This window comes from Garra rufa, chromosome 4 (assembly GCF_049309525.1).
Source record: "Garra rufa chromosome 4, GarRuf1.0, whole genome shotgun sequence".
In the NCBI taxonomy this organism is placed as follows: Eukaryota; Metazoa; Chordata; class Actinopteri; order Cypriniformes; family Cyprinidae; genus Garra; species Garra rufa.
The window spans coordinates 19,696,886-19,722,638 of record NC_133364.1 but is presented as its reverse complement, the minus strand read 5'-3'; the positions used below and the strand labels follow the sequence as shown (position 1 = coordinate 19,722,638).

At 36.4% G+C, this 25,753-nt stretch overlaps 1 protein-coding gene across 4 annotated transcripts in view; it reads left to right on the top strand.

Moving 5' to 3' along the window:
* The window catches only part of anks1b (ankyrin repeat and sterile alpha motif domain containing 1B), a 258,420-nt gene that overhangs the window by 59,572 nt on the left and 173,095 nt on the right, over nucleotides 1-25,753 (top strand). For 3 of the 4 annotated variants that reach the window (XM_073838818.1, XM_073838817.1, XM_073838816.1), the window contains exons 2-5: nucleotides 1,876-1,956; nucleotides 2,570-2,726; nucleotides 13,822-14,118; nucleotides 24,996-25,071. In XM_073838818.1, the coding sequence (XP_073694919.1) occupies nucleotides 1,876-1,956; nucleotides 2,570-2,726; nucleotides 13,822-14,118; nucleotides 24,996-25,071 (611 nt within the window). Of the gene's footprint in view, nucleotides 1-1,875; nucleotides 1,957-2,569; nucleotides 2,727-13,821; nucleotides 14,119-19,646; nucleotides 19,784-24,995; nucleotides 25,072-25,753 lie in introns of those variants that run through there. The other variant, XM_073838819.1, reaches the window with a different exon arrangement.

Here is a 25,753-nt window from a genome sequence, read left to right as displayed (position 1 = left end):
AAAGATCCCAATAACTCTGGTTCCCTCTCATAGTCTCACACACTCTCAGCCGAATTAGGTTAAGAAGTTTTCTCATGCTTCTCTGTCTAATGTTGTTTCTGCAGACCAGTGGAATGTCTATTTATGGCAGCATGGGACACTGTGTGTGTGTGTGTGTGTGTGTGTGTGTGTGTGTGTGTTTTCTGTGATTGGTCGGTCATGTTGTGAGTCATATCGTAGGTCGTGGCCTTTGTCCTTCTCATGTCTGTCTGGGGTGAGTCTCCTTATCAGTCTAGACATCGGTGTTATTGACTGCTCATGTTCTAGTTATGGACCTCAGTCATCAGCATGTGTGTAATATAGAAAATATCTCACAGTATTAATTTGCTTTGAATAAACTATAAGTCATCAATCTTGAAATTAAATCTCAGGGTTTGCTTTCTGTTCATTCTTAAATTGGAAAATAAAATTAAGTTTTTTTAGAAATGATTTCCTGGAGAATTAATGATGTTTTCTGTCATCACTGTATGATTATTCATTTATTTGTAAGGAAATATGCAACACCTTACTGCAAATCCATAATTTGGGGATATAAATTTAGCAAAATCTGAAAAAACCTCTCGGGGACATTCATGGACACACTCAGTTGGAAAACAGATATAAATAAAATATAACTTATTAAATGAACTTAATTAACGTGTTCAATTTATTATGTTTTGATGGAAGAATTTGTTATTTTATCAACTATATTTTTCTTAAGATTTTATGGCCATAGGTTTTAAAAATAAAAAAAAAGACATTTTAATAGAAGAACATAAAAAATAATAGTTTGTGAACAGTAAGATTTGTATTGTTTTTAAAGAAGTCTCTTCTGCTCACCTAGCCTGCATTTATTTGATCCAAAGTACAGCAAAAACTGTAGAATTTTTTTTTGCATTATTATTGTCAGTATTTAAAACAGTCGAGTACATTTATTTATTATTGGGATACTTTGATGAATATAAACATCCAAAGATCAGCATTTATCTGAAATAAAAAGCTTTTGTAACATACACTATACCATGGAAAAGCTTGCAGTCAGTATACTTTTATTTAGCGAGGGTACTTTAAGTTGCTCAAAAGTGATGATAAAGACATTTGTAAAGTTACTGTTCTTCTGAACTTTCCATTTATCAAAGAAACCTAAAAAAACATTCTTCTAGCTGTTTTCAACATATAATATTAATAATAATAATGTTTTTGAGCAGCAAATCAGAATATAAGAATGATTTCTGAAGGATCATGTGACTGGAGTAATGATGCCAAAAATTCAGCTTTGAAATCACAGGAATAAATTACATTTTAAAATATATTCGAATAGAAAACTGTTATTTTGAATAGTAAAAATATTAAACATTTTTACTGTTGTTGCTGTGCTTTGAAGCAAATAAATGCAGGCTTGGTGAGCAGAAGAGACCTCTTTAAAAAAAACAAACAATAAAAGTCTTACTGTTCAAAAACTTTTGATTGGTAGTGTAAGTAGATATTTTTATTTCCTATTTTTAATTGGAAAGGGATTCTTAATCGCACTTGAGGGGTCCTTGGCAACAAAAAAGTGTGGAAACCCTTGATCTGTGGTATTTCCCCATTTAGATATTAAGGTCAATACTGTATGTGTGTGTGTGTTCTCAAAGCAGCATTTAAGGTCTTGTGGAGATCGTGAGAAACAGTAAAGTCCCATAGCAATCTTGGCATGAGCGTGGTTTACTCAAACTCTGCTGTATCAGCTCTCTCATCAGCTTTGTCCAGAAATAACTCATAAAATCTGCTGTATGTGGTTTTGTTGTAGGTGTTTAGTGTTTGCGCTGATGTCTTTTTACTGAGCAGTACTGATTGATCTTCTCTTCTTTTTTGCAGTATGTGGAGAGGCGTCAATGTGAACTGTGCTGACGGCTCAGGATACACACCTCTGCACCACGCGTCTCTGAACGGACACAGGTGATACTCATATTCTCCAGTTCACTTACAGGTTCTTGAAAAATGAATAGCTGAATTAAGTAAGTTAATGAAATGCTCTTCACACTGGAGCCTCTCAGACAGTCTTTCGCTCTGAACAAGGTGTTATAGACTTAAAAAGAGGAAGCGCTAGATGTCAGGATTACATTTATAGATGTGTAATCCAGCTCATGTACATAAAAATCAGAAGACTGTGGTCTCAGATTAGGGCAGGTTTATGAAATAGGGGTGGGGTCAGATTAGTGTGAGGGATATGAGGTGGGTGGAGTTATATTCCATTAATAAGGGGTTTATGGGATGAGGCGGTGTCAGATTAGTCCGATTTTTTTATTTTTTAAGCAGGATGGAATTATATTGGCTTTTTGGGTGGTTTAAACATTTGCTGTAAGAATAAGGCCAGAACAGGAGAGGGATTTATGTAACTTGAATTATGTATTATGATTAGAGCACAATTACCCCGTTCATATTGTGCCTGCAAGAAGCTTCATGAAGTTAAATAGTACCAGAAGATTTATGGGATTTTTGGTATTTAAAAAATGGAAAAAGCGCCCCCCACACAATTACACAAAATCTTTCTTGTTTGTCTTTCTCTCAGGGACGTGGTGTTGAAGTTGTTGCAGTTTGAAGCCTCCACTAATGTGGCAGACAGTAAAGGCTGTTTTCCTCTGCATCTGGCTGCATGGAGAGGTGACGTGGACATAGTACAGATACTGATCCACCACGGGCCATCCCACAGCAGAGTTAATGAGCAGGTACACACTCACATTCTTAGAGAAAATGTACTGTTTGTAAGCTTACCCCTCAATCTTAGCAAAACATTTGCGTAGGATGCAGATTTAGACAATAAAAAAGTAAAATTTACCCTGATCTTCAAATTCAAAAATGAGTTTGATTGACAGGCGATCTGACCAATCATAACGTCAGATTCTGCATTAAAATAAGTCAAACTCCCAGTTAAGAGCGAAATCCTGCCCTACATTCTAGAAGCCGTTTCACTTGGATATATGTGACCCTTAAGTCGCTGGGGTATATTTGTAGCAATAGCTAAAAATACATTTAATGGGTCAAAATTATAGATTTTTCTTTTATGCCAAAAATCATTAGGAAATTAAGTAAAGATCATGTTCCATGAAGATTTTTTGTAAAATTCCCACTATAAATATATCAAAATGTAATTTTTGATTAGTAATATGCATTGTTAAGAACTTAATTTGGAGAACTTTAAAGGTGATTTTCTCAGTATTTTGATTTTTTTTGCATCCTCAGATTCCAGATTTTCAAATAGATGTATCTCGGCCAAATAGTGTCCTATCCTAACAAACCATGTATACATCTCAGTTTTGGAAAATTTAACCTTATGACTGGTTTTGTGGTCCAGGGTCACATATGTCACAGTAGGACAGTAAGACTGAGGCAACCTGTATTAATCGATTAACTAACAAGTTAGTAAAGGTTAGAATTGTTTCGGGCCTTAGGTGGATGGGTGAATTGAATTTGTGTTATCAGCTATGCAGTTGCTAAGGAATGTGGTTGCTTACATGGCCACCCCTAAATTTGTTAAAAATATTCAGTTTTTTAGGTATGACTTGGGTTTCTCCTAAAAGGATTAGCTCACCTTCAGAACAAAAATTTACAGATAATGTACTCCCCCCCCTTGTCATCCAAGATGTTTATGTCTTTTTTCAGTCGTAAAGAAATTGTTTTTGAGGAATTTTCTGAAATTTAGAGTATGAAAGAGCTCTAAATGATTGCAGGCAAGGAAGAAGGGTCTTATCTAGCGAAATGATTGGTTATTTAAGAAGAAATTACTGTTTATATACTTTTTAACCTCAAATGCTTATCTTGTCTAGCTCTTGTGCACTCTGGTTCAATACAGTTAGGGTATGTCGAAAAAATCCCATCTCATTTTCTCCTCCAACTTCAAAATCTTCCTGCATCATTGAAGTAGTCCACTGTTTATAAGGTAAACCTGCGAAGAAGGTCAAACACCCTTTACAAAAAAGGTAAAACAGCGTTGTAAGATGAATTTGAAGTTGGGGGAGAAAATGAAAGGGGAATTTTTCAACATACCCTAACTGTACTGAACCGGAGTGCACAGAGTACACATGTGCATCGCAGAGCTAGACATGACGAGCATTTGAGATTAAAATTGTATAAACTGAATTATAAAAAATAAAATAAATAACCGATCATTAAATTGCATTTCAGAAGTTCAAACTCGCGGGCACCATAGAAGTCCACTATATAGAGAAAAGTCCTGAAATGTTTTCCTCAAAAAACATAATTTAAACAAGTGGATGAGGGAATTATCTGTATTTTTTGTTCTGGAAATGAGCTCATCCTTTAAGTCAGTAAGTCTTAAGTGGGATATATTTACACATTTTACCATGTGCTAGATGAAAATGCTACATCTCAAAAGTAATTGCACACCTTTTCCAAAAACAAACTGCCAGAATTTAAGATCTGAAATGGTGGAGAATAAGCTGAATTTTAATACTTAGTAACAAGCACTAGTATTGAATGCTAAAGAGCACTTTACACTAGTCTGCTGTTAATAGTACACATTTACAAACACTTAAACACCTGAACACAGTCTTAGCAGTCGACAAGGTTCACGCGTCGCACTCTTAACAGTTTCAGACCTGTGTCTCGCATCTCAGCGTGTTGATGGGCTGATGGAGGGTTTGTTGAGCAGAATCAGAGCAGCTCTGTGAAAGGCCTGTATTTACCTGCAGTTAAAATGCTGTCTCAGTGCAAGGAAAGAGTGCTGCTCTCTCTCCTGCCATCTGCCTCACTCTTAATGACCGAACCAGCCAGAGAAACAATTACGTCCAATCTTCAGCTCTCCTCAACTCACTAAACCATCAGCTTGATGGATAGACCTTCACCGCCGGCATGAGTGCATTTTGGAGAGACAAAGAAAATGCAGCTTTCATTTACACTGTCAGTAATTAATAATGATCAGGGCCTGTTTTTTGAGTTTTCAATTTATGAAAGGATTTGAATTGGCTCAAAATTAATTGGATTGGGCCTTCTCAAGTCAGTTATGAATGCTGCATAATCCTAACTGTTAAAAAGTTACTTTCGCTCCATCTTTTTCTCTCTAAACGGGTATGTGCGGCACTTTACAAGCATTAAGCAGTGCACTAGTGATGATACATAGACCTGGACACACACACTGCCGGTGGCGCGGACATTATGGCGTATATTACACTGCAGTGTGGGATGCTGAGCTCTTTATGACTTGGACATTACTCATATCCGAATATAATATTCATATATTTCGTGTCAGAGGGTATGCTATTATTTCCGCACTGCTATATAGAGGCTGTTTATAGCCCCATCATTTCAAGCCAGTGTTTTATAGTTTTAATGTTGACAAAAACACACATAAGGGTCATAAACCCTCCAATAAGCAATGTCAAGTTTTGTGAATTTGCTGTAGTGAAAGTTTTTCTATGTATGACTATTTGTTTAAACCTTTGTGTCGTCCAGATTCGTAAATGCAATAAAAGCAGAGAGCTTCCATTTATCATTCTTTCATCTGAAAGGACATAAAATCAATCTGAACACTCAACGCATTTCTGCCATGTTCATATTGAAGATCCGCGTCAGACGTACCTGCAGGTGATTTGTCACTCAGCGATCTGCATCTTTACAGAAAGGAACATGACAGCCTGTGACAGGCCCATTTTACAGCATATGACCGTATATTAAGGAAAGTCTCTGCTAATTTACTTGAAGAGCACTTACTTCTATCATTCACAGTTCTGTGAAAGTTCTGCCAGCATTTACTCACTGTCATATGTTTCCAAATGGCTATTACTTTGTCTTTTAAAACACACAAGGTGAATTTCTATGCTGATAAATGCACTAGGTTTTGTGTTTAAATACATATAAAGAAGCTGTTGGGGTGTCCATTTGTCGATTAATGCTGGATTTATTTAGCAATTACTGAGAGGCAAAAACTGCTTGACTCTAATGAAATGAAATGAGAAAGGCCTCTGTGTAAGGTTGTGTTTACTTGGCTATACTTTGGGGACAGATCTGTCCATAGAGGTGAGCCAATCTGATGAAACCTTCCTTAGGGACATTTTGGGATGTCCTCTTTTGGAAATAAGCTAAATTATGGCATGCTTATGCTGTAGGAGTCAGATTAGTTTTACATTAGAACTATTATAGGTTGTACTGTTTTAAAGCATGGGGTCACTAAGATTTTTTACTTTTATGCTCACCAAATCTGTAGTTTGATCAAAAATGAACACTGTAATATTGTGAAATCTAACATATTAAAATATTTTTGATTTGATTATATTGTTTTCTATTTGAATATATTTTAAAATGTAATTCCTATGACGCAAAGCTGATTTTTCTGCTTTTTTTTATCACAACTGTGAGTTTATATCGCACAATACTGACTTTAAAACTCGCACTGTGACTTCATATCTCGCAATACTGAGAAAAAAGGTCAACTGCAAGTTTATATCTTACAGTTATGATTGTATTTCTCTATATCTCAGAATTGTGAGTTTATATCTTGCAATTCTAACTTTATTTCTTGGAATTGCGACTATTTCTCAGAATTTAGTTTATATCTTGCAATCTTGACTTTCTCAGAATGGCAAGTTTAAATCTTGGAATTCTGTTTTTTTTTTCTTGCAATTGTGAGTTTATTTCATTCAATACTGATTTTAAAACTCACAACTATGACTTTACATCTCGCAGTCCTGAAAAAAATGGTCAACTGAAAGTTTATATCTTGCAGTTCGGATTGTATTTCTCAGAATTGTGAATTGTTATCTCAGAATTGTAAGTTTATATCTCGCAATACAAATTTTATTTCTTGGAATTGCGACTTTATTTCTTAGAATTGTAACTATTTCTCAGAATTTAGTTTATATCTAGCAGTTTTGACTTTCTCAAAATTGCATGTTTAAATCTTGGAATTCCTGGAGTTTTTTTCTCGCAATTGCCAATTTATATCACACAGTACTGACTTTAAAACTTTATATATCGCAATTCTGAGAAAAAAGGGTCAACTGCAAGTTTAGATCTATCTCTTTTGATTGTATTTCTCAGAATAGCGAGTTTATTATCTCGCAATTCTGACTTTTTTGCAATTCTGACTTTATTTCTTAGTAATTGCTACTTTATGTCTTAGAATTGCGACTATTTCTCAGAATTGTGAGTTTATATCTTTAAATTCTTACTTTATTTCTCGGAATTGAAACTTTATTTCTCAGAATTGCTGCTTTATTAGAATTGTGACTATTTTTCAAAATTGCGACTTTCTCAGAATTGTGAGTTTATATCTCGCAATTCTGACTTTATTTCTCAGAATTGCAACCTTTTTTCTCAGAATTGTGACTATTTCTTAGAATTCTGACTTTATTTCACTGAATTACAACTTTTTTTCCCAGAATTTCTTAGAATTGTGAGTTTGAATTGCGAATTGCGACTATTTCTCAGAATTAAGTTTATATCTAGCAATTTTGACTTTCTCAGAATTGCACATTTAAATCTTGGAATTCTGATGTTTTTTCTCGCAATTACAATTTTATATCACGTAATACTGGCTTTAAAACTCTCAACTGTGACGTTATGTCTTGCAATTCTGAGAAAAAAGGTCAACTGCAAGTTTATATCTCGTAATTCTGACTTTTTCTCAGAATTGCAAGTTTATTTGTAAGAATTGTGAGTTTATATCTCGCAATTCTGACTTTCTCAAGTTATATCAGTATTCTGAGGGAAAAAGTCAGCATTACAAGTTTGTATCACACAATTCTGAGAATAAAAAAAAGTCATAATAATGACTTAAAACATTGCAATTAGCTTTTTTATTTTTTTGTTGTGTCTGACAGGCTTCTATAGTTTACTGCATCCTTGCTAAATAAAGTTTTAAACAATTATTATTGACTCCAAACTTTTGTATGGCAGTGTAATATATTCAAAAATACTTCAGGAAGTGTTTAAATAGCTAACATGAGTGTTCATGCATATGGACATAGATCCTTAGTGGATGAGTCTGTATGTGTTCGAGAGAGAGGGAGTGTGAGAAAATGGCTAGTTTTGTGTGTTACTCAGAATGTTTTGTTTTCTGGTTGGGAGGACGAAAGGTTACACCGTTTTCTCTGACTCCAGCTCCTCTGAGCCCACAAGAGACGGCCCTCTGAAATTCCTCTATTTCTCTCTCTCTCTCTCTCTCTCTCTCTCTCTCTCTCTCTCTCTCTCTCTCTCTCTCTCTCTCTCTCTCTCTCTCTCTCACACACACACAGCCTTAGCCAGATGTGTTTGTGAGTCCCGGTGTCAAATCCGCAGTGTTAACACTCTCACCCAGCTCTCTTTAACACAGGTCAGTAGTATGAGGTCACTTCCTGCGTTAGCTGAACAAGCACATGTGAGAGAATAAGTTGAACCATGTGTTTTATAGTACCATGGTCAACTTTGGAGCTACTTTACTGTGTTTGGAATGGCATGCTGGCTTATATGAAGATATAGTCTTAAGTAGAACGAGTATATTTGTAGCAATAGCCAAAAAATACATTGTATGGGTCCAAATGATTGATTTTTCTCTTATGCCAAAAATCATTAGGATATAAAGTAAAGATCATGTTCCATGAAGATATTTTGTACAATTCCTACCATAAATATATGAAAACTTTTTTTATTAGTATTATGCATTGCCAAGAACTTAATTTGGACAACTTTAAAGGTGATTTTCTCACTATTTAGATTTTTTGTACCCTCAGATTCCAGATTGTCAAAAAGTTGTAGCTCAGCCAAATATTGGCAAACCATATATCACTGAAAGCTTATTTGTATGAATAAAAATGTATAAATAAACTAATTTCTTATGACTAATGTTGATTACCACAAAATTTTCTTTGAAAAAAGTTCTTTTTTTTCTTTGAAAAAAGCTAAATCTTGGTTACAATGATGCATATTAAACAAAAGTGAATGTTTAAATACTCACCATCAGTAGTAAAGAACATTAGTAAAGTATTAGTAAAACATTTTCTGTGACATTATATACAGTTTTACAACTTTGTTTCCATTGCAATGTATTGGAATAATCTCTCAAATAATCTAAAATCCCTAAAATTCCAAAATAATTGTAAAAATTATTTAAACAGCATTTTAGCTAAAAAAAAAAACAGAAGTTTTAACAGAAAAATTAATTTAAGAATTTTCACATTTCTGCTTTTAATCCATCCAAACATGGAAATTCCTATGTAAGTGCCTCACTGTAACCTCTCCATTTTAAAGTATTTTTTTTTTGACAAAATGAGGGATGAGTCTTTATTTTATACTTTGTTTTGTGTCCATCAGCATTAAATGCTCAGTTGAGCTTAACTTGTATTGAACCCAGAATATTCCTTTAATTCTACAATATCGGCTCAAACACTGAATCTACTTAAACCGCACTGGATTGTACAGGATAGCCAAGATTAATGTGCTCTTCCACACCTCCTCCATCCTCCCGTGGGCCGTACTGTCTGTCTGTACATCTGCTTTAGTGCTCCACTAAGAGATGAGACTCGTGGGGTCTTCATCTGTGAACAAAGCACTTTTGTTGCGCCTGTTTGTCTATTTTATACTTTAATTATCTGTTTTGTGTTGTTTAAAGTGCTGATCGCTCTAGATACGCCAATGCTATTATGTGTCATTTCACTGATTGAATGCGAATGCCGCTTCTTCTGTTGTTTTATCATGACAGGCCGTCTTGGATATTAACCAATAGGGCGTGAACAGTATGGAGTGGGAAAGCGGCCTGCTGTCTCGCTGGATATTACACTGTCTGGCCGACATACAGATGCACGATGGAGGCTGCGCTCATAGATGCAGGAAATTACTCTGTGTGTGCCTGTTTGTTTGGTGTTCAAGGCTGAAAAAGGGAGATTAAAGGAAGAAAGGCTAGGGCATAGAATATGAGAGAGCGATAGAGCGGGCGAGAGATATCTGTCTGCAGTATCAGGTCTGTTTCTTTGTGCTGCTTCAGGGACTGGGAGTCTCTTATCATCATTTTCAATCATGTCTGGCTAATTAAGGAACCCATTTGCTTGAAATAAGTCATTGCAGTTAAAGCAGACGCTCGCTGCAGTTCTCTTGTTTATTGACAGAACTGCACGAATGCTCCTTCTGTCGTCATACCTCAGATATAACTGCACATTTTTCACTCGCATGGGTTTGGTGGAGCACCCCTCTAAACACACACTCACACACACATACAGTCAAGAGAACCAGTGCAGTGTGGAGTAGTGCCAATAGAGGGCGCTGTTGAGTTATCTTTCGCTTATGGCCTATTTGTGAACGCACAGTTCCAGTCTGTTAGATGATCTTCTCATTACCCTTGTAGGTTTACAGATTTTAACAAACCGCCAACTCATCCCACACCACCTGGAGGGTGAGTTGTGCTATTACATTTGGTAGGCAATGAAAATGAAAAGACTTACAATAAAGGAGAATCCCGAGCCATGGCTAGACATATCTCTTTTTATTTGGGTCAGTAAAAATACTCGGGTTGCCCCCCACTAAAGACTTTCCTATTTGGTCAGTAGTCATTTTTTAAAGGGGTAGTTCACCCAAAATTGAAAATTCTGTCATTAATTACCCTCATGTTGTTTCAAACCCATAAGACTGTTTTTTAAAGCACAAATTAATATATTTTTGATTAAATCCGTGAGCTTTCTGAGCCTGCATAGACAGCAACACAACTGAAATGTTCAAGGCCCAAAAAGGTAGTAAGGACATCTTTAAAATAGTCCATGTGACATACATTAAGGGGAAAAATGATTTGATCCCCTGCTAATTTTGTATGTTTGCCCACTGACAAAGAAATTATCAGTCTATAATTTTAATGGTAGGTTTATTTGAACAGTGAAGGACAGATTAACATAAAAACGCATTTCAAACAAAGCTATAAATTTATTCGGATTGTAATGAGTGAAATAAGTATTTAACCCTTTCGCAAAACATGACTTAGTACTTGGTGGCAAAACCTTTGTTGGCAATCGCAGAGATCAGACATTACTTGTAGTTGGTCACCAGGTTTACACACATTTCAGGAGGGATTTTGTCCTACTCCTCTTTGCAGGTCCTCTCCAAGTCGTTAAGGTTTTGAGGTTGAAGTTTAGCAACTCGAGCCTTCAGCTCCCTCCACAGATTTTCTATGGGATTAAGGTAGAGCTGCACGATTCTGAATAAAATGAGAATCACGATTATTTTGCTCAGAATAAAGATCACGATTCTCTCACGATTCCGGAGAACTTTTTTATTCTAAAGATTTTCCCCTGAACATTAGGCTATCAAACAACAGTAAAATAGCAGTGAAATAAGACAAAATAAACTTTGCTATAAATTTAGAGAAATGTAATGAAAAATAATGTAATAATGTAGACAAAACAAAAAAATCACCATTAAACATTAAAAAATAAACATACAAAGGTATTATGTCAGAGTAAAGCGATTTAAAGATTTTTAGCTAGAAACACTAGCCTATCAACATTTTATGAGTTTCATAGATTAATTTATGACAAGAGTGCACCTCAAAAATCTACTTCATAACAGGAGTTCTGACCTTTTTCACAAACAGACTTTCCTGTTGCCTTTTTTCCTATTACATATTAGAAATAATAAGAAATGATATATCAGATGAAAACTTAAAATTTCAATATTCATCCTTTGGAATGCCATTTTAAAATCAGACATTGAATTAACATGGAAAATGTACATCAAAATCATATTACTAAATGTTCTTGTCCATGAATTATAAAGATTTAAGATTCAATTCTTCATTTTCACGTCTCTGTTCAAAAATGGGAGTAACAGTTAAGGGGTTAATGGATCGTCATGCTCATATAAATCCATAAATCCATAAATCTGGCACGATCAAAGTACTACTCTTTCAATATTCAAAGTGCTAATAGAGACCGAATTTTCCAAGCATGATACAGAGCTATCTACACAACTAAACAACATATAGCCCACATACTAATAACAGCCTAGATATTTTATGTAGCTTAATTTGCACGCATCGGGGAGTCGCTCTCTAAACACAGGGTATTAAAATTGCTTTTGAATGGCCGTGCGGGTTTTACTTTTGGTTTCGTTTTAACGATCGCGAAACTCTCGACGGAGCTGAGCATGCATTCTACAATACAAGAGATTACTTTAACAAAACCATTTGAAAGTGGGTGGACACCAACGGGATTTTGAAAAGCGTGACCCCAGTGGAAATTACGCCGCTGCGTGAGTGGAACTCTGCCGCTGAGTTATCATCTGATGTGGATGTATGCCGCGTTGTACAGTATATTGAGACAGAGGCGCCATGAATTGCATCTGACAGAATGTGCGCTGAAGATGAAGTTTAAATGGTTATGTAATGTTGGAGAGAACGGCGAACCTGTCACTGCATCAGCTCACAGCAGTCTGTGCAGTAATTAGGCTAGCAAAAGTTTTGTAAAATATAAATAAAATATAATTGGCTGAATCGTATAAATGCTGGATTAAGATCGTGAGGGGAGTCGAATCGAGATCGCAATCTTTTAACGATTAATTGTGCAGCTCTAGATTAAGGTCTTTAGACTGGCCAGGCCACTCCAGGACCTTAATGTGCTTCTTCTTGAGCCACTCCTTTGTTGCCTTGGCCGTGTGTTTTGGTCATTGTCATGCTGGAATACCCATCCACGACCCATTTTCAATGCCCTGGCTGATGGGAGAAGGTTCTCACCCAAAATTTGACGGTACATGCCCCTGTCCATCCTCCCTTTCATGTTGTGCAGTTGTCCTGTCACCTTAGCAGAAAAACACCCGTGTTCGTGTTCGATGGTGGGGATGGTACTCTTGGGGTCATAGGCAACATTCCTCCTCTTCCAAACACTTGAGTTGAGTTGATGCAAACGAGCTCAATTTCAGTCTCACCTGACCACAACACTTTCACCCTCTGAATCATTCAGATGTTCGTTGGCAAACTTCAGACAGGCCTGTACATGTGCTTTCTTGTGCAGGGGGACCTTGCGGGTGCTGCAGGATTTCTGTTCTTTACTACGTAGTGTGTTACCAATTGTTTTCTTGGTGACTGTGGTCCCAGCTTCCTTGAGATCATTGACAAAATCCTTCTGGGATAATTTGCGTATAATACCTGTATAAAAGACACCTGGGAGCCAGAAATCTTGCTGATCGATGGGGATCAAATACTTATTTCACTCATTAAAATGCAAATCAATTTATAGCTTTTTTGAAATACCTTTTTTTGTTGTTATTCTGTCTCTCACTGTTAAAATAAACCTTCCATTAAAATTATAGACTGATCATTTCTTTGTCAGTGTGCAAACGTACAAAATCACCAGGAGATCAAATAATTTTCCCGCACCGTAAGTCATTCAACCGTAATTTATGAAGCTACAACAATACTCTTTGTGCACAAAGAAAACAAAAATAACCACTTTATAACTAATGCACATGCATGCGTCGTGATTCTATCTTGAACACACGTCGAAAAATGACAGGGAAGAGAAGAAATTGTTGAATAAAGTGGTCTTTATCAGTTTTAACCAGCTGTTTGATTAATCTTATCATTAAATAACATTGAATTACATTCATGTGATGGAGGGATTCGATAAGCGTGTGTTGCTGTGTGTTGCCTTGTGTGTAAAAACAACCTGACAATAGCCTTAGGCCAGTTTCAATGCATTATGCGACTTTTTTAGGGCAGTAAGTGATTGACAGACAGTTGTCATGGTTAATGACATCTCATGTTTTGATAATGGATGCTTCAGAGAGAATTTCTTTACAGTGCTTTTACAGTAACATCCTGTCTCTCTCTCTATCTATCTGTGCCTGATGTAGAACCTCGAAAAGGAGACAGCCCTGCACTGTGCGGCTCAGTACGGTCACTCTGAGGTGGTCCGTGTTTTGCTGCAGGAGCTGACGGACCCTAGCATGAGGAACAGTCGAGGAGAAACGCCGCTGGACCTGGCCGCCCTGTACGGCCGCCTGCAGGTGGTCCGAATGCTACTGACCGCCCACCCCAACCTTATGAGCTGCAATATACGCAAGCACACACCGCTACATCTGGCTGCACGAAATGGCCATCATGCTACCGTTCGAGTGCTGCTGGAGGCCGACATGGACGTTAACACACAGGTCAGTGTGTGTGGGCAGGATATCTTCTTCCTGTAGAACTCTACACACCTTTTCACTGTAGCTCTAGCTCTAGTTGTCATGCTCGTCGTGAGAGAAAGAGAGAGAGAGTCTGTGAATGGTTTAAGGGCTCAAATGGATGAATAATTAATCTAGCTTTGAGAGTAAGTGAAACACAGTAGAGGAACACTCTGTTCTCAGTCCAGGGTTTCCTCAGGCTACCCTGGTGTGTGTTTACTTGGTTATACTTTAGGGACAAATTATGTACCAAGAAGTGACCTAAATCATACAAACCTTCCCTTTGGGAACATTTTGGGAGAAATGTGGATGTCCTCTATTGAAAAAAAAAAAAAACAATTAAAAACTGAAAGTTAAATGGAAAAATAAATGAAAAATGACTTGTGAGGACATTTGAATGTTAGGATAACACATGAAATAAATATTATGTTAGTTTGAAAAAATTAATGGGATAGTTCCATGTGGATAGTGCCATGATTTACACACTCTCAAGCTAACCTTGGTGCATATGACTTTCTTCTTTCAGACAACTACAATCAGAATTATATTATAAAATGTCCTGCCTCTTCCAAGCTTTATAATAGCAGTAAATGGCTGTTGAGATTTTCAAGGCAGAAAAACTGCGTCCATTCATCATAAAAAGTACTTTATACTAGGGGTGGGCGGTACACCGGTGTCATAGTCAGCACCGGTGTGACATTGCGCCACGACATGGATTTTCTAATACCGTCAATACCGTAATAAATCAATTATGTGCTTTGAACGGCTGCATTTACATCAATAATAGCTAATTCTAAATAATAAGGCATTAAATTTTCTTCAAACGTTCAGTTGTGGTCTGAATACCTGTCCTTATACTAAATATCTTGTTGTAAATAAAAAAGTAAAACATATTCGTATCAGCTTTGCACGTGGTAGGCAAAAGGGGAGTGGCCATTAAACGACTGGTGAAACATCGTGAAGAAAGGTCGGGCCTGTAGCCTATAAGCCTATACCAGGGGCGGAGTGGCAATCGGGACGACCAGGACTTTTCCCGGTCAGCCGGCCGAAGGATTTATACAGCGGATCACAAATTGAGCGGGCGCGAGGCGAACTAATATTGTATATAATTTTCACACTTTCAATATGCAGGGTATAGAAATCGCTTTTAAATGAGAACTCGCGCTGTTTACTTTTACTTTCGATTTTGCGATAACGCACACTCTGTGTAAAGGGAGCAGCACATCTTATAATAGATATTTGTCAGTGAGTACAAGATTGCAGCAAATCCTCCAGTCTATTTTTGTCATCCCTCTTTACTTTCAACCCGTGATCATTCAAATCTAAAGGTCATTGTACTCTGAGTCCGATTTTCGTATGCGTTTTTTTAGTTTTCTCATATTCGCCATCCTTCTCAAAATGCTTGTTATGGATGCGAAAATGCAGAAAATCAAACACGATCCAAATTTTTTTTATGACGGACGAAAGTTTCAGAGGCAGTGTGTAAACTCGATTAACATAACCTGTATTTTTTTTTAAACGTGCAAAAATCTCAGACGAAAATTTCGTACTCATGTGTGCAATGACTTTATTAACTCCAGCAGCTCGTGTTGGATGCAGGGTTGCCAAGTCCGCGTTTTTCCCCACAGAATTGGTCTACTTTTAAAATGTTGCCATGGGTTGATTTCCCCCAGTTATTTAAAGGTTTTAAATATTGCAGAAATTAAATTTCAATAAAAAATAATTTGTTTTGTTGTACACTGTTAAGTAAGATCTTTAGGTTTTTTGCAAAATAAATGTGTTGAGAATGCATAATACTCTCCCATGTCTCCTTTTGATAAGGATACCTACCATTTACTTATTATATTATAAAATTATTAACTTTATTCACATACTAAAGGGACAGGACAGGCTACTCCTCCCAAAATGTACCAAAAAAAGTAATACCGTGATATTATACCGTCACCGTTCAAAAGATGAAAAATACCGTGATATTAATTTTAGGTCATATCGCCCACCCCTACTTTATACTAGGGATGCAGCGAAATGAAAATTCTTGGCCGAAGCCGAAGCTGAACAAAATTACACACTGGGCCGAAGGCCGATTATCGAACATGGTTTTTCGTGTATTTTGACAGTTTTTTCACCATTGCATAAATAAAATAAAAAAAAAGCCAATATTTGCTTTTTACAGTTTTGTCTTGCTTTTCAAAGAATAAAATCAATTACAAAACAGCAATTCAAAAATATTTATTTAACACTGAACATTTTTAACATTCTAGTAGACATTATAGCCTACCAACAAAACACAATTTAACTTAAAATTAATAAGTTAGTATAATAATATTATTTTTGGCCATTTTTAAGCCCCCCTTCTTGAATCAGGCATGTGTTTTTAATGTACAAATAAATGCAGCCTTGCTGAGCAAAGGAGAATGCCGTAAATGTATTAATAGAGCTGATGTAATGATTGTTATGTGTTACTTTTTTATTTTATTTTACAGAACAACAGTAAAATTACAATACTAACATTTATGAATGTTGACTTTTATTTTGGCGATTCATACAGATTCATACAGTCATTAGTGATGGGAAGTTTCGGATCATTTTACCGACTCGGATCTTTGAGTCTCGTTCAGCAAAATGAACGAATCTTTTTTCGAGTCATTTCGTTCATTTCGTTCATTTTACCAAAATATAATTAAAAAGCTACGTGTTACTTCCATAGCACATGTACTGCTTGTACAAACGTTGATTAAACTACAAACAAGACAAAACTATAATGCTTTTAGAAAAAGAAAAGTTTAATTCATTGTTTACTTGGGCCTTCAGTCTATGATTAGCTCCCTCACCTCTATCTGTACAGGTTTGAGTCGTTCGTTCATCACGTGACAGCCCCATACACTTTACCTATGCTGCCTGAGCCGGAAACAGAATTGATTAGTTCATCTCTCGAGTCTTCGGGTTTGAGTCGTTCGTTCATAGTTGCGCAATTGCGCATGCGCGACTGAACGAATCACTCCCCGAGACGACTCGTTCTTCCCGAGTCACATTAAAGATTCGTTCAAAATGAACGAATCGTTCAAGAACGACCCATCACTAACAGTCATACAACCAACCCCTTTCTCTTCTCATGGACGACATGCAATGCGATACAATACTAAACAGTCTCACGCTGTCAGTGCTTGTAATGATTTTTGCCTCTTTCTCTGACAGTTTTAAATGCTTCCACACTGCCGACGTGTTTGCTGCATTAGTGCACTTTTTGCTAATTTTGGTTGCCGAACATTCGGTGCATCCCTACTTTATACAGCTCCAGGGGTTGATAAAGTGCTTCTGAAGTGAATCGATGTGTTTGTGTAAGAAAACTTTAAAAACTTACGCCACTCTCTCGTGAACACGCATGCAACAGTTAGCGGAAGCTAGAGATTATAGTTTATAAAGTATTAAATATGGATATTTGTCTGCATCGATTCACTTCAGTAGGTCTTTATTAACCCCCTGGAGCCGTGTGGAGTACTTTTTATGATGGATGGATATACTTTATTGGACCTTGCAAATCTCAACACCCATTCACTGCCATTATAAAGCTTGAAAGAGCCAGGACATTTTTTACTGTAACTCCGATTGTATTCCTCGGAATGAAGAAACTCATACAAACCTAGAATGGTTTGATGATGAGTAAATCATGGGGTAATTTTCCTTTTTGGGTGAACGATCACTTTAATGTAAGGTTTGCGCCTGTGTTCTTGTTATATATGGAATTTGGTTGTCAAACTACAATGCTGTTTATGTGGAAATGGCATTTTTAGATTTTGTGTGTGTGCATATGTGTGTGTAATGTAGGGCTGAAATGATTAGTTGACATTATCAACAATGTCAACAATAGTTTTGAACCTCATGTGACCTAATTTAAGGGCCTGCAATAATACAGGTTGAGCACATGCACGGTAGTGGACCACACTTAATTTGAATACAAGAAAAATGTTAAAAAGAGCATTACAGTGCAAGATTAAGAGAAAAATGTCATGTGTATATATAGGCTAAATCAAAGTTTAATCCATGCGCACATGCTCTCTTCTCTGGAAAAAACACTGGGGCTTGTAGTTTAGCAATCTCTAGTTTAATATTCCATTCACAGAAGAGTGTAATACAGTGTAATACATCAAGTGTTTATTCACAGGCCCAGGAGAGAGAGAGTGTATATATGAATTACCTCCATCTGTGCCACCACATTTCACTATTGACAATGAAACTGTGAGTTTAATTACTTTAAAAACAGTGATGTTATCAACTCATTGCTGAGAAAGAATAACATAGCTCTTAAGTTGTAAAGCTATTTTATTGACAAATTGCGGGGCAGCGTTTTGCTTTAGTGAATTCAAAAATGCTTGTCATTTTCAATTAGTCATTTTTTCTTATATGTACTATATATATGTGTTTTAATTTGTGTAATGATAATCTACCAGCAATGTAAAGATTATTTGATTGAAACGGTCTTAATATGCAATTTTACAAAGGCTTGATTTGGTTTTTCTGGCGGGCTATAATAGGTTTTCATTATTGATTTGTTCCTAAAATGCATTCTTTTTTACACAGAAAATAAGGCTGCTGCTTTTTTTCACTAAACAGTGCCATTAGACACTGAAGTAGAGAATAGTATGCATTAGTGTGAAAGCCGTTATATTAGTGAAAAATCCTCACTAATATAGCTTCAAAGCTTTGTGTGTTTTCTTGTTATGTGGGATGTGTTTGTCTTATATGTCAGACTATAAAGCTGTTTATATGGAAACTGTCTTTTTAGGCATTGTGTGTGTGTGTGTGTGTGTGTTTGAAGGATCGCTGGAGGATTGTCAGCGTTTGAATGGTTCTGCGTGAGAGAGAATGATCAGAGGAAGCTTTGATCTCAGAAAGCATGGATTCCCCATCCTCTGTCTCTCTCTTTGTCTCTAGAAGAGATACAGTATTATTTGAACACATACATATTTCAAACCTGTATAGTTGCAATGCGACAGTGTCCTAACCAGACATGTTCCAATTAGTCTGTCCACTGTGAATGAAAACTAATTTGCTTATTTATATTTAATATACAGTTATTATAAATCTTGTAAATTGAGCTACCCTGATGGCCAAAAAATGTAATTTTGGATCACATGACTCTCCTTTTAAAATAACTGCGTCTTTTAAAATGCGTATCTCAATAGTCTTCCACCTTCTTTCCTCCTTTGAGAAAGACCCTCTGTCAGTGCTTAACTTGCAAGAACATTCAGTCGCAGTACAACGACAAGAAAGAGAGATGAAGGCAATCTGCTCTCTGCTTCTCAATTCCTGGAAGCACAGTAAGAGTGAATCGATTTCCTCCTCCTGGTGACATCAATAGCTAATCACCATGGGAAACTCAAAAGGAAGTGGTCCTCATCCAGAGGAGGGGGGTCCCACTTCCTGTCCCATTGTGGGCGCACTCGCTGCTCATCCCAAACCGTACAGAATTTTAGAGTTGAACATATTAGGAGAACAATGCACTCTGTAGTCTTCACTGTGTTCATTCAGGATTAAGTCTTCTTAGTCATTCTGGACCAATCAGGGATCAGGACTGGATTTTAACCTCAGGTTGAATGATGAATGTCTTACCTGCAACTATGTTTGGTCTTAGAGAGTGTGTTTTCTCTGAGTAAGTATGTCTTAAATGTTGAAGGATTTAACTTTTGTAAGCTTTACTTTTGTATCCTTAAATTCTTTGCATTTAAGTTTTAGAGTGCATGCATTATTAAAAATATTACCTTTAGCTCTAGTACCTCATATGGGCTAATATGGTACAAAAATACTTTCCACATTTTTTCCTGACAGTATACCAGCACTGACCACGCTCTTATCTTTTTACGTAACCTCATGTAGGTGTTTGCCTCAGTTTGTTGCTTTTGACTTCTCTCTAGGAACTGTCAGACTTGCAGGGTGTTTACAGGATGCGTTCTTGTGTTCAAGAACATTATGACCAGCTGCATCTGAATGGAACGGAAATGTGGAAATGTTTCATCCTCTCAAGGCCGTACCGAACAAGTTTTTGCTTTTTAAAACATGACATGCAGGGTGGTTTAATTGGAAAATAATGCAAGACCTTGAGGTGCATTTTTAAAAATTTGAACTACTTTTGACTTAAGTAGAGCATTTTTAGGACATTTTGTCATCCTTAAGATGCTGCAGAAGACACAAGACACAAGTGCAATCTTCAATGACGTCCATCGAGTCCATGTTTATATAGAAAAACAATGACGAAGCAGTGCTGTGAAATGCAAAAACGTTCTATGTGAACAACCAGTAAGAGGATTGTACACCAGATGAGAAGCGCAAAACTGCATCTTTAAAATTCAAACAATTTTTATTATGAGTGTACTAGGGCTGCAACTAACGATTATTTTAATAATCGATTAATCTTTCGATTATTTTTTCGATTAATCGATGAATCGGATTAAAAAAAACAAGGGATTTACAACCCTTTATTCAAAAACAGAACTAAAATCTTTAGAAAGTGCACGAACATGTTCCTCCTTGAACTGTTATAATAATAATAATAAAATAAAAATGGACTAACACAAAAAACATACACATGTATGCTTTACATCTGCCAAATATATAGACTAAATATACTAAAATTACTATCCGTCAAGACAGCGGCTTGCTGTGGTGTACATGCTGCATTTCCCATCAAGAAGCCTCTCAAATTAAATTCCTCAGTGCGCATTAAAAAAGTCATGTGACTTTGCACGCTGGAACGGGATAACTTGACTAACTTTCTGCTACTTTCATTCTGCCATGGCGGTGTTTAGTGTCCTGCCATCAGCAGCGACCAGCTGGAAGAGTTCCGCATTCAAATGCACGCAAAACTGGCCTCAAAGCCCCAGCAAAAGTAATTACCATGAATGTGTCAAGGCAAAAATTAAGAAAATATTCGAATTACTTATTAATAAACTAGTATTTTCTGATTCAGTGTTGCAAAGATGAAATTGACGATCCTGCCATCTGCTCATTAATGCCTAATGCATCTTTATGGATTAGCTAATGAAAGAGTTTTGTTTTCGATTTTAATTATTTCGTTTTATAGTAAAATAATAATTTAAAGCTTTCTATAGATATTGTGTTTGTGAGGCAATTACATGGGTTTCGGTTAATTATTGTGAAGCGCTCCTGTTTAAACCAAAGATATCAAGCGTATTCTGTTTGTTTTCTTTAAGAGCACATTTTGTTGATACTGTTAGTACACACAAACTAAGGTAGACCCTTTACAGTTCCGGCCCGGGTGGTAAATTACTCTTACCTTTATGAGCAAAAAAGAAATTCCACATTGCACTGGCGTCTCCATGCGCTGCAAAGCGCGCTTCTTTCCGCACAAACTTTGGATTTATATTGATTGAATGATTAAACTAATATTGTGATATGTTTTAAGTTTTTTATATCAATGGATTTTAATTTAAATCGCGATGAATTAAGCAGGCTTTTGATCTGTCTGCCGCTGTTTGCTAGGTTTAAAAAACTATAATAATACTATAATAACTTTAAAAAACAAAAACTTGAATTTAACAAACAAAAAGTGTTCCAAATATATCTCTAAATTAACTTTATAAACTAAAGGAACGAAAATAAATGTAATCACTTTGCTATTAAAATCAGCAGCTGTGTAATGAGGAAGAGAAAGAGAAAAAAAGACAGTCGGACTGGAAATTCAGTCGGCCAAAAATTGATGAGCTGTCGGACATTTTTACAAGGAATGTTTGTTTAATAACCTATATAATATTCTTAGGCTACTTTCTTAATTAAATATATTATTTCTTTGATTTATTTTAGCGTTTTTAGGCTGCTTGTTCGCTGACTGAAGTATAGGCTATATATAAAAAAACAACGTGCCACCGTCACAGCCCTATTCAAAACTGAGACGATTTCACCTCAGCAGAGCTCCTCTTTCTCCTTACGGTTGTGGTATGTTTTCGACACATTATACAGACAGACAGTGTTACAAAAACTATAGAAGTAGTTTTCTCCATCTCCACTATCCAACGACCCGTACAGCAGCTGTTTTGCGATCGAGCATTGGCTGCTGTGAAAGTACGCTAGCCAAAGTAGGCTTAAATATCAAACATGTTTGATATAAATCGGGGCAGCATATATATATAATGTAGAAACGGTGCTTTATGCTCAAATGTTAAAAAAAGTTAAATTCGCATTTTTGGATGGAAACACAGCTTATGAGGTGCCGAACTCTGCTGGCATCAGTGCGGGAGAGAGACCGAATGTGTCCACTCCGCTCTGCGCTCAATTTTTTTTAAATATATATAATAACAACAAAATGTCTCTGCGTCGCGCGACACAACGAATCGATTATGAAATTCGTTGCCAACGCTTTTAGTAATCGATTTTAATCGATTTTATCGATTCGTTGTTGCAGCCCTAGAGTGTACACACAACAGTAACAACATTAGGAACCTTTGACACGTAATTATTTCTGCCATATTTATTCTAAAACACCATTTTACAGAAATAGTGTTTAACGAATAATGTTACAGTGAATAAAGATTGGTAAATCTAACCTTACTCTCATAGTTTTTAATAGAATTCATCACATCCGGTCAAGTGGTCGCATGTGGTCTAGCTGCAGAAGTTCAAATATTTGAACACATCTGAAGCTCAAAACAGATCTGAAATGTCCGTATACACAGATGATCAAATTTCACACAGCACTTGCACAACTCTCCATTGGAAATTAATGGCGTCTGTCGCTTGTCGTTTGTTGGAGATAGTGGAACGGTGGCATAAAGTAGAAGTTCACTTCTAGAACAAAAAATTTCAGATAATTTACTCACTCCCCTGTCATCCAAGAAGTTTATGATGTCTTCCTTTCTTCAGTCATATATATATATATATATATATATATATATATATATATGTTTTTTTTTTAAGAAAACATTTCAGGAGTTCTCTCTATATAGTGGACTTCTATGGTGTCCGCAAGTTTGAACTTCCAAAATGCATCTTAAAGGGGCTCTAAATGGTCTTATATATTTAAAAAACAAATTACAATTTATATAGTTTTTAACATCAAATGCTCATCAAAGTCCACACAGAACTAGATTAGCATTTGAGGTTAAGTATAGAAATGGTCACTTTTTAAAAGAAAATAACCAATCGTTTTGCTAAATAAGACCCTTCTTCCTTGGCTGAGGTCATTTAGAGCTCTTTGAAGCTGCATTTAAAATGCAAGGAACTCGCGGGCACCATAGAAGTCCACTATATGGAGAAAAATCCTGAAATGTTTTCCTCAAAAAACATATTTTCTTTTCGACTGAAGAAAGAAAGACATTAACATCTTGAATGACAAAGGCGTGAGTACATTATCTGTACATTCTTGTTCTGGAAGTAAAGTTCTCCTTTACGAGAGATGGACGTTCTACGTCAGAACAATGCAGTTTTAGTTTTCTTTGCGCACAAAAAGTATTTTCGCAGCTTCATAAAATTAAGTTTGAAGGTTGAGGAATGTCCTTTCTAACTTTCTGGGCCTTAAATGTGGTAGTTGCATTGCTGTCTATCATCAAAAAATATCTGGGTTTTGGGTTCTGAAGATAAATGAAGGTCTTACCAGTTTGGAACAACATTGGAGTCGGTAATTAATGAGAATTTTCATTTTTGGATGAGCTATCCCTTTAATTTTCATTAAATTCCATTATGTTTGCCCTAAATCATGTACATAATGACTTTCAAACTTATCATTTCCACTCTTTCTTTCTTAAAGTGCTTTAAGGTAAATTTGCAAAACACACTAAATCTATTGATTTAAATGGGAGTGATGCATCTCTAGGATGTATAATGGAAAGTTGTATAGACGGAAACTCAAATCTTGCAACCAAAAATTGAATAGGCCTCGATGTAGACCAATGAGACTTAACTCACCAAAAGCAGTTCCAGTCCAGAAATTTGCTGTGTTCTCATGTAATTTCAAATTGAAAACTGATCTTGGTATACATTGGAGTCTTGCACATTCCTACCTGCCAAACATAAGCTTTTTCTAGTATGTAAGCACCCACAATGCTTTTGGCAAGAAACTGAGACAATCTACAGTTGCCAACGATGTTCATTTGATGTGTACATTGATTTAAAAAAAAGAAATGCAGGAATGCTTGCCCACTAATGTTACAAAGACATAAACATTAGCGCGATCTATCTGGACTCTGGAGAGCCTCTGTTGTCCAGGAGCCAGATTAATGCTGTGGCATCGTTGCCAGACAAAAACAGTGTCTCAGACTTTTGCACTGAGGTAGTTTTGGCTCTCCCAGACTGCCTTGCAGAAGGTACTTGCTATTTTTGCAGAAATAAGACATGTGCAGGATAAAGTATCACAGTAGTAAGTCCCTGTGGTACTTGTTTAATGTCTATTGCATCATCACGCAGATACAATAGTTCAGGGAGAAGAGCAAGTGCCGGCGCTGTACTCAAGTCTCCGGACTAATGAAGGCCGATTTGATTGGGTATCGTGTACGGTCTCCCGGTGGCCTATTAAAATGACCACGCTCAACTGTGCAAGAAGCTCTCTCGCGATCTGTCTCGACTGCCGTTCGCTCTCATTTGCCCGTTTCTTTCCCCGTCAGTCAGCCTCATAAATTCACAGCGCTATTGCCGTTAATTGTAGTACACTGAATAAATGTTTCCAGAGCTAAATTGGGTGTAGTTAAGTACTTCACAGTGAGCGTGATATAAAATACCCTGCCAGTCGCCCCAGTAGACGGCTGATAGACTGCGAGGGCAGCAGTAGTAAAGATGCCGTAGTGTATAACTGCCATTTACTTCTTTATGTGAGGCGTTAAGCTTAAAATATTGACTTAAAATCTTTCTCTTTTTAGACAGAGAAAGGAAGCGCTCTCCACGAAGCTGCTCTCTTCGGAAAGATGGATGTAGTTCAGCTACTGCTCGACTCAGGTACGTCTTTCAGAAGTGTTTGAGTGTGGGGTTAGGTTGAGGATGTTGCATGGCCATGGTTTGTTTAAATTACTTGTGTGACCTGTGACCTAACAGCTTCCCTGTCAGTTCCAGCTGTGGAACAGGAATTGGAGATTAGGGAACTTCCTGTCATAGGGAAAGGGCGGTGCGATTGTTCTCTAGTGGTTTTATTGTTATGGAAAGTTTTATTTTGGGAAAAATGTTTAGTTTTGTGGTTTTTCAGGTTTTTTGAGGGTTTATGCTCAGCCCTGTTTCTTATATTATATAATTGCCATAAAATTTGTTTTATTATACGGTTTATTTTGCTCATCAAGGCTGCATTTATTTGATCAAAAATACAGAAAAAAAATAATTTTGTGAAATATTATTACAATTCAAAATAAGTTTGAAGTTTTAATATACTTTACAAGCTGGGGCAAAGCTGGATTTTCTGCATCATTACTCCAGTCTTCAGTGTCACACGATCCTTCAGAAATCATTTTAATATGCTGATGTTTAATAAATGTTAGAAATGTTGTGCTGCGTAATATTTTTAGGACATGTGATGCATTTTTCAGGGTTCTTTGATGAATAAAAAGTTTAAAAGAACAGTGTTTATTTAAAATAGAAATTTTGTTTTACAACATACTCTACTATTCAAAAGTTTGGGGTCAGTAAAATT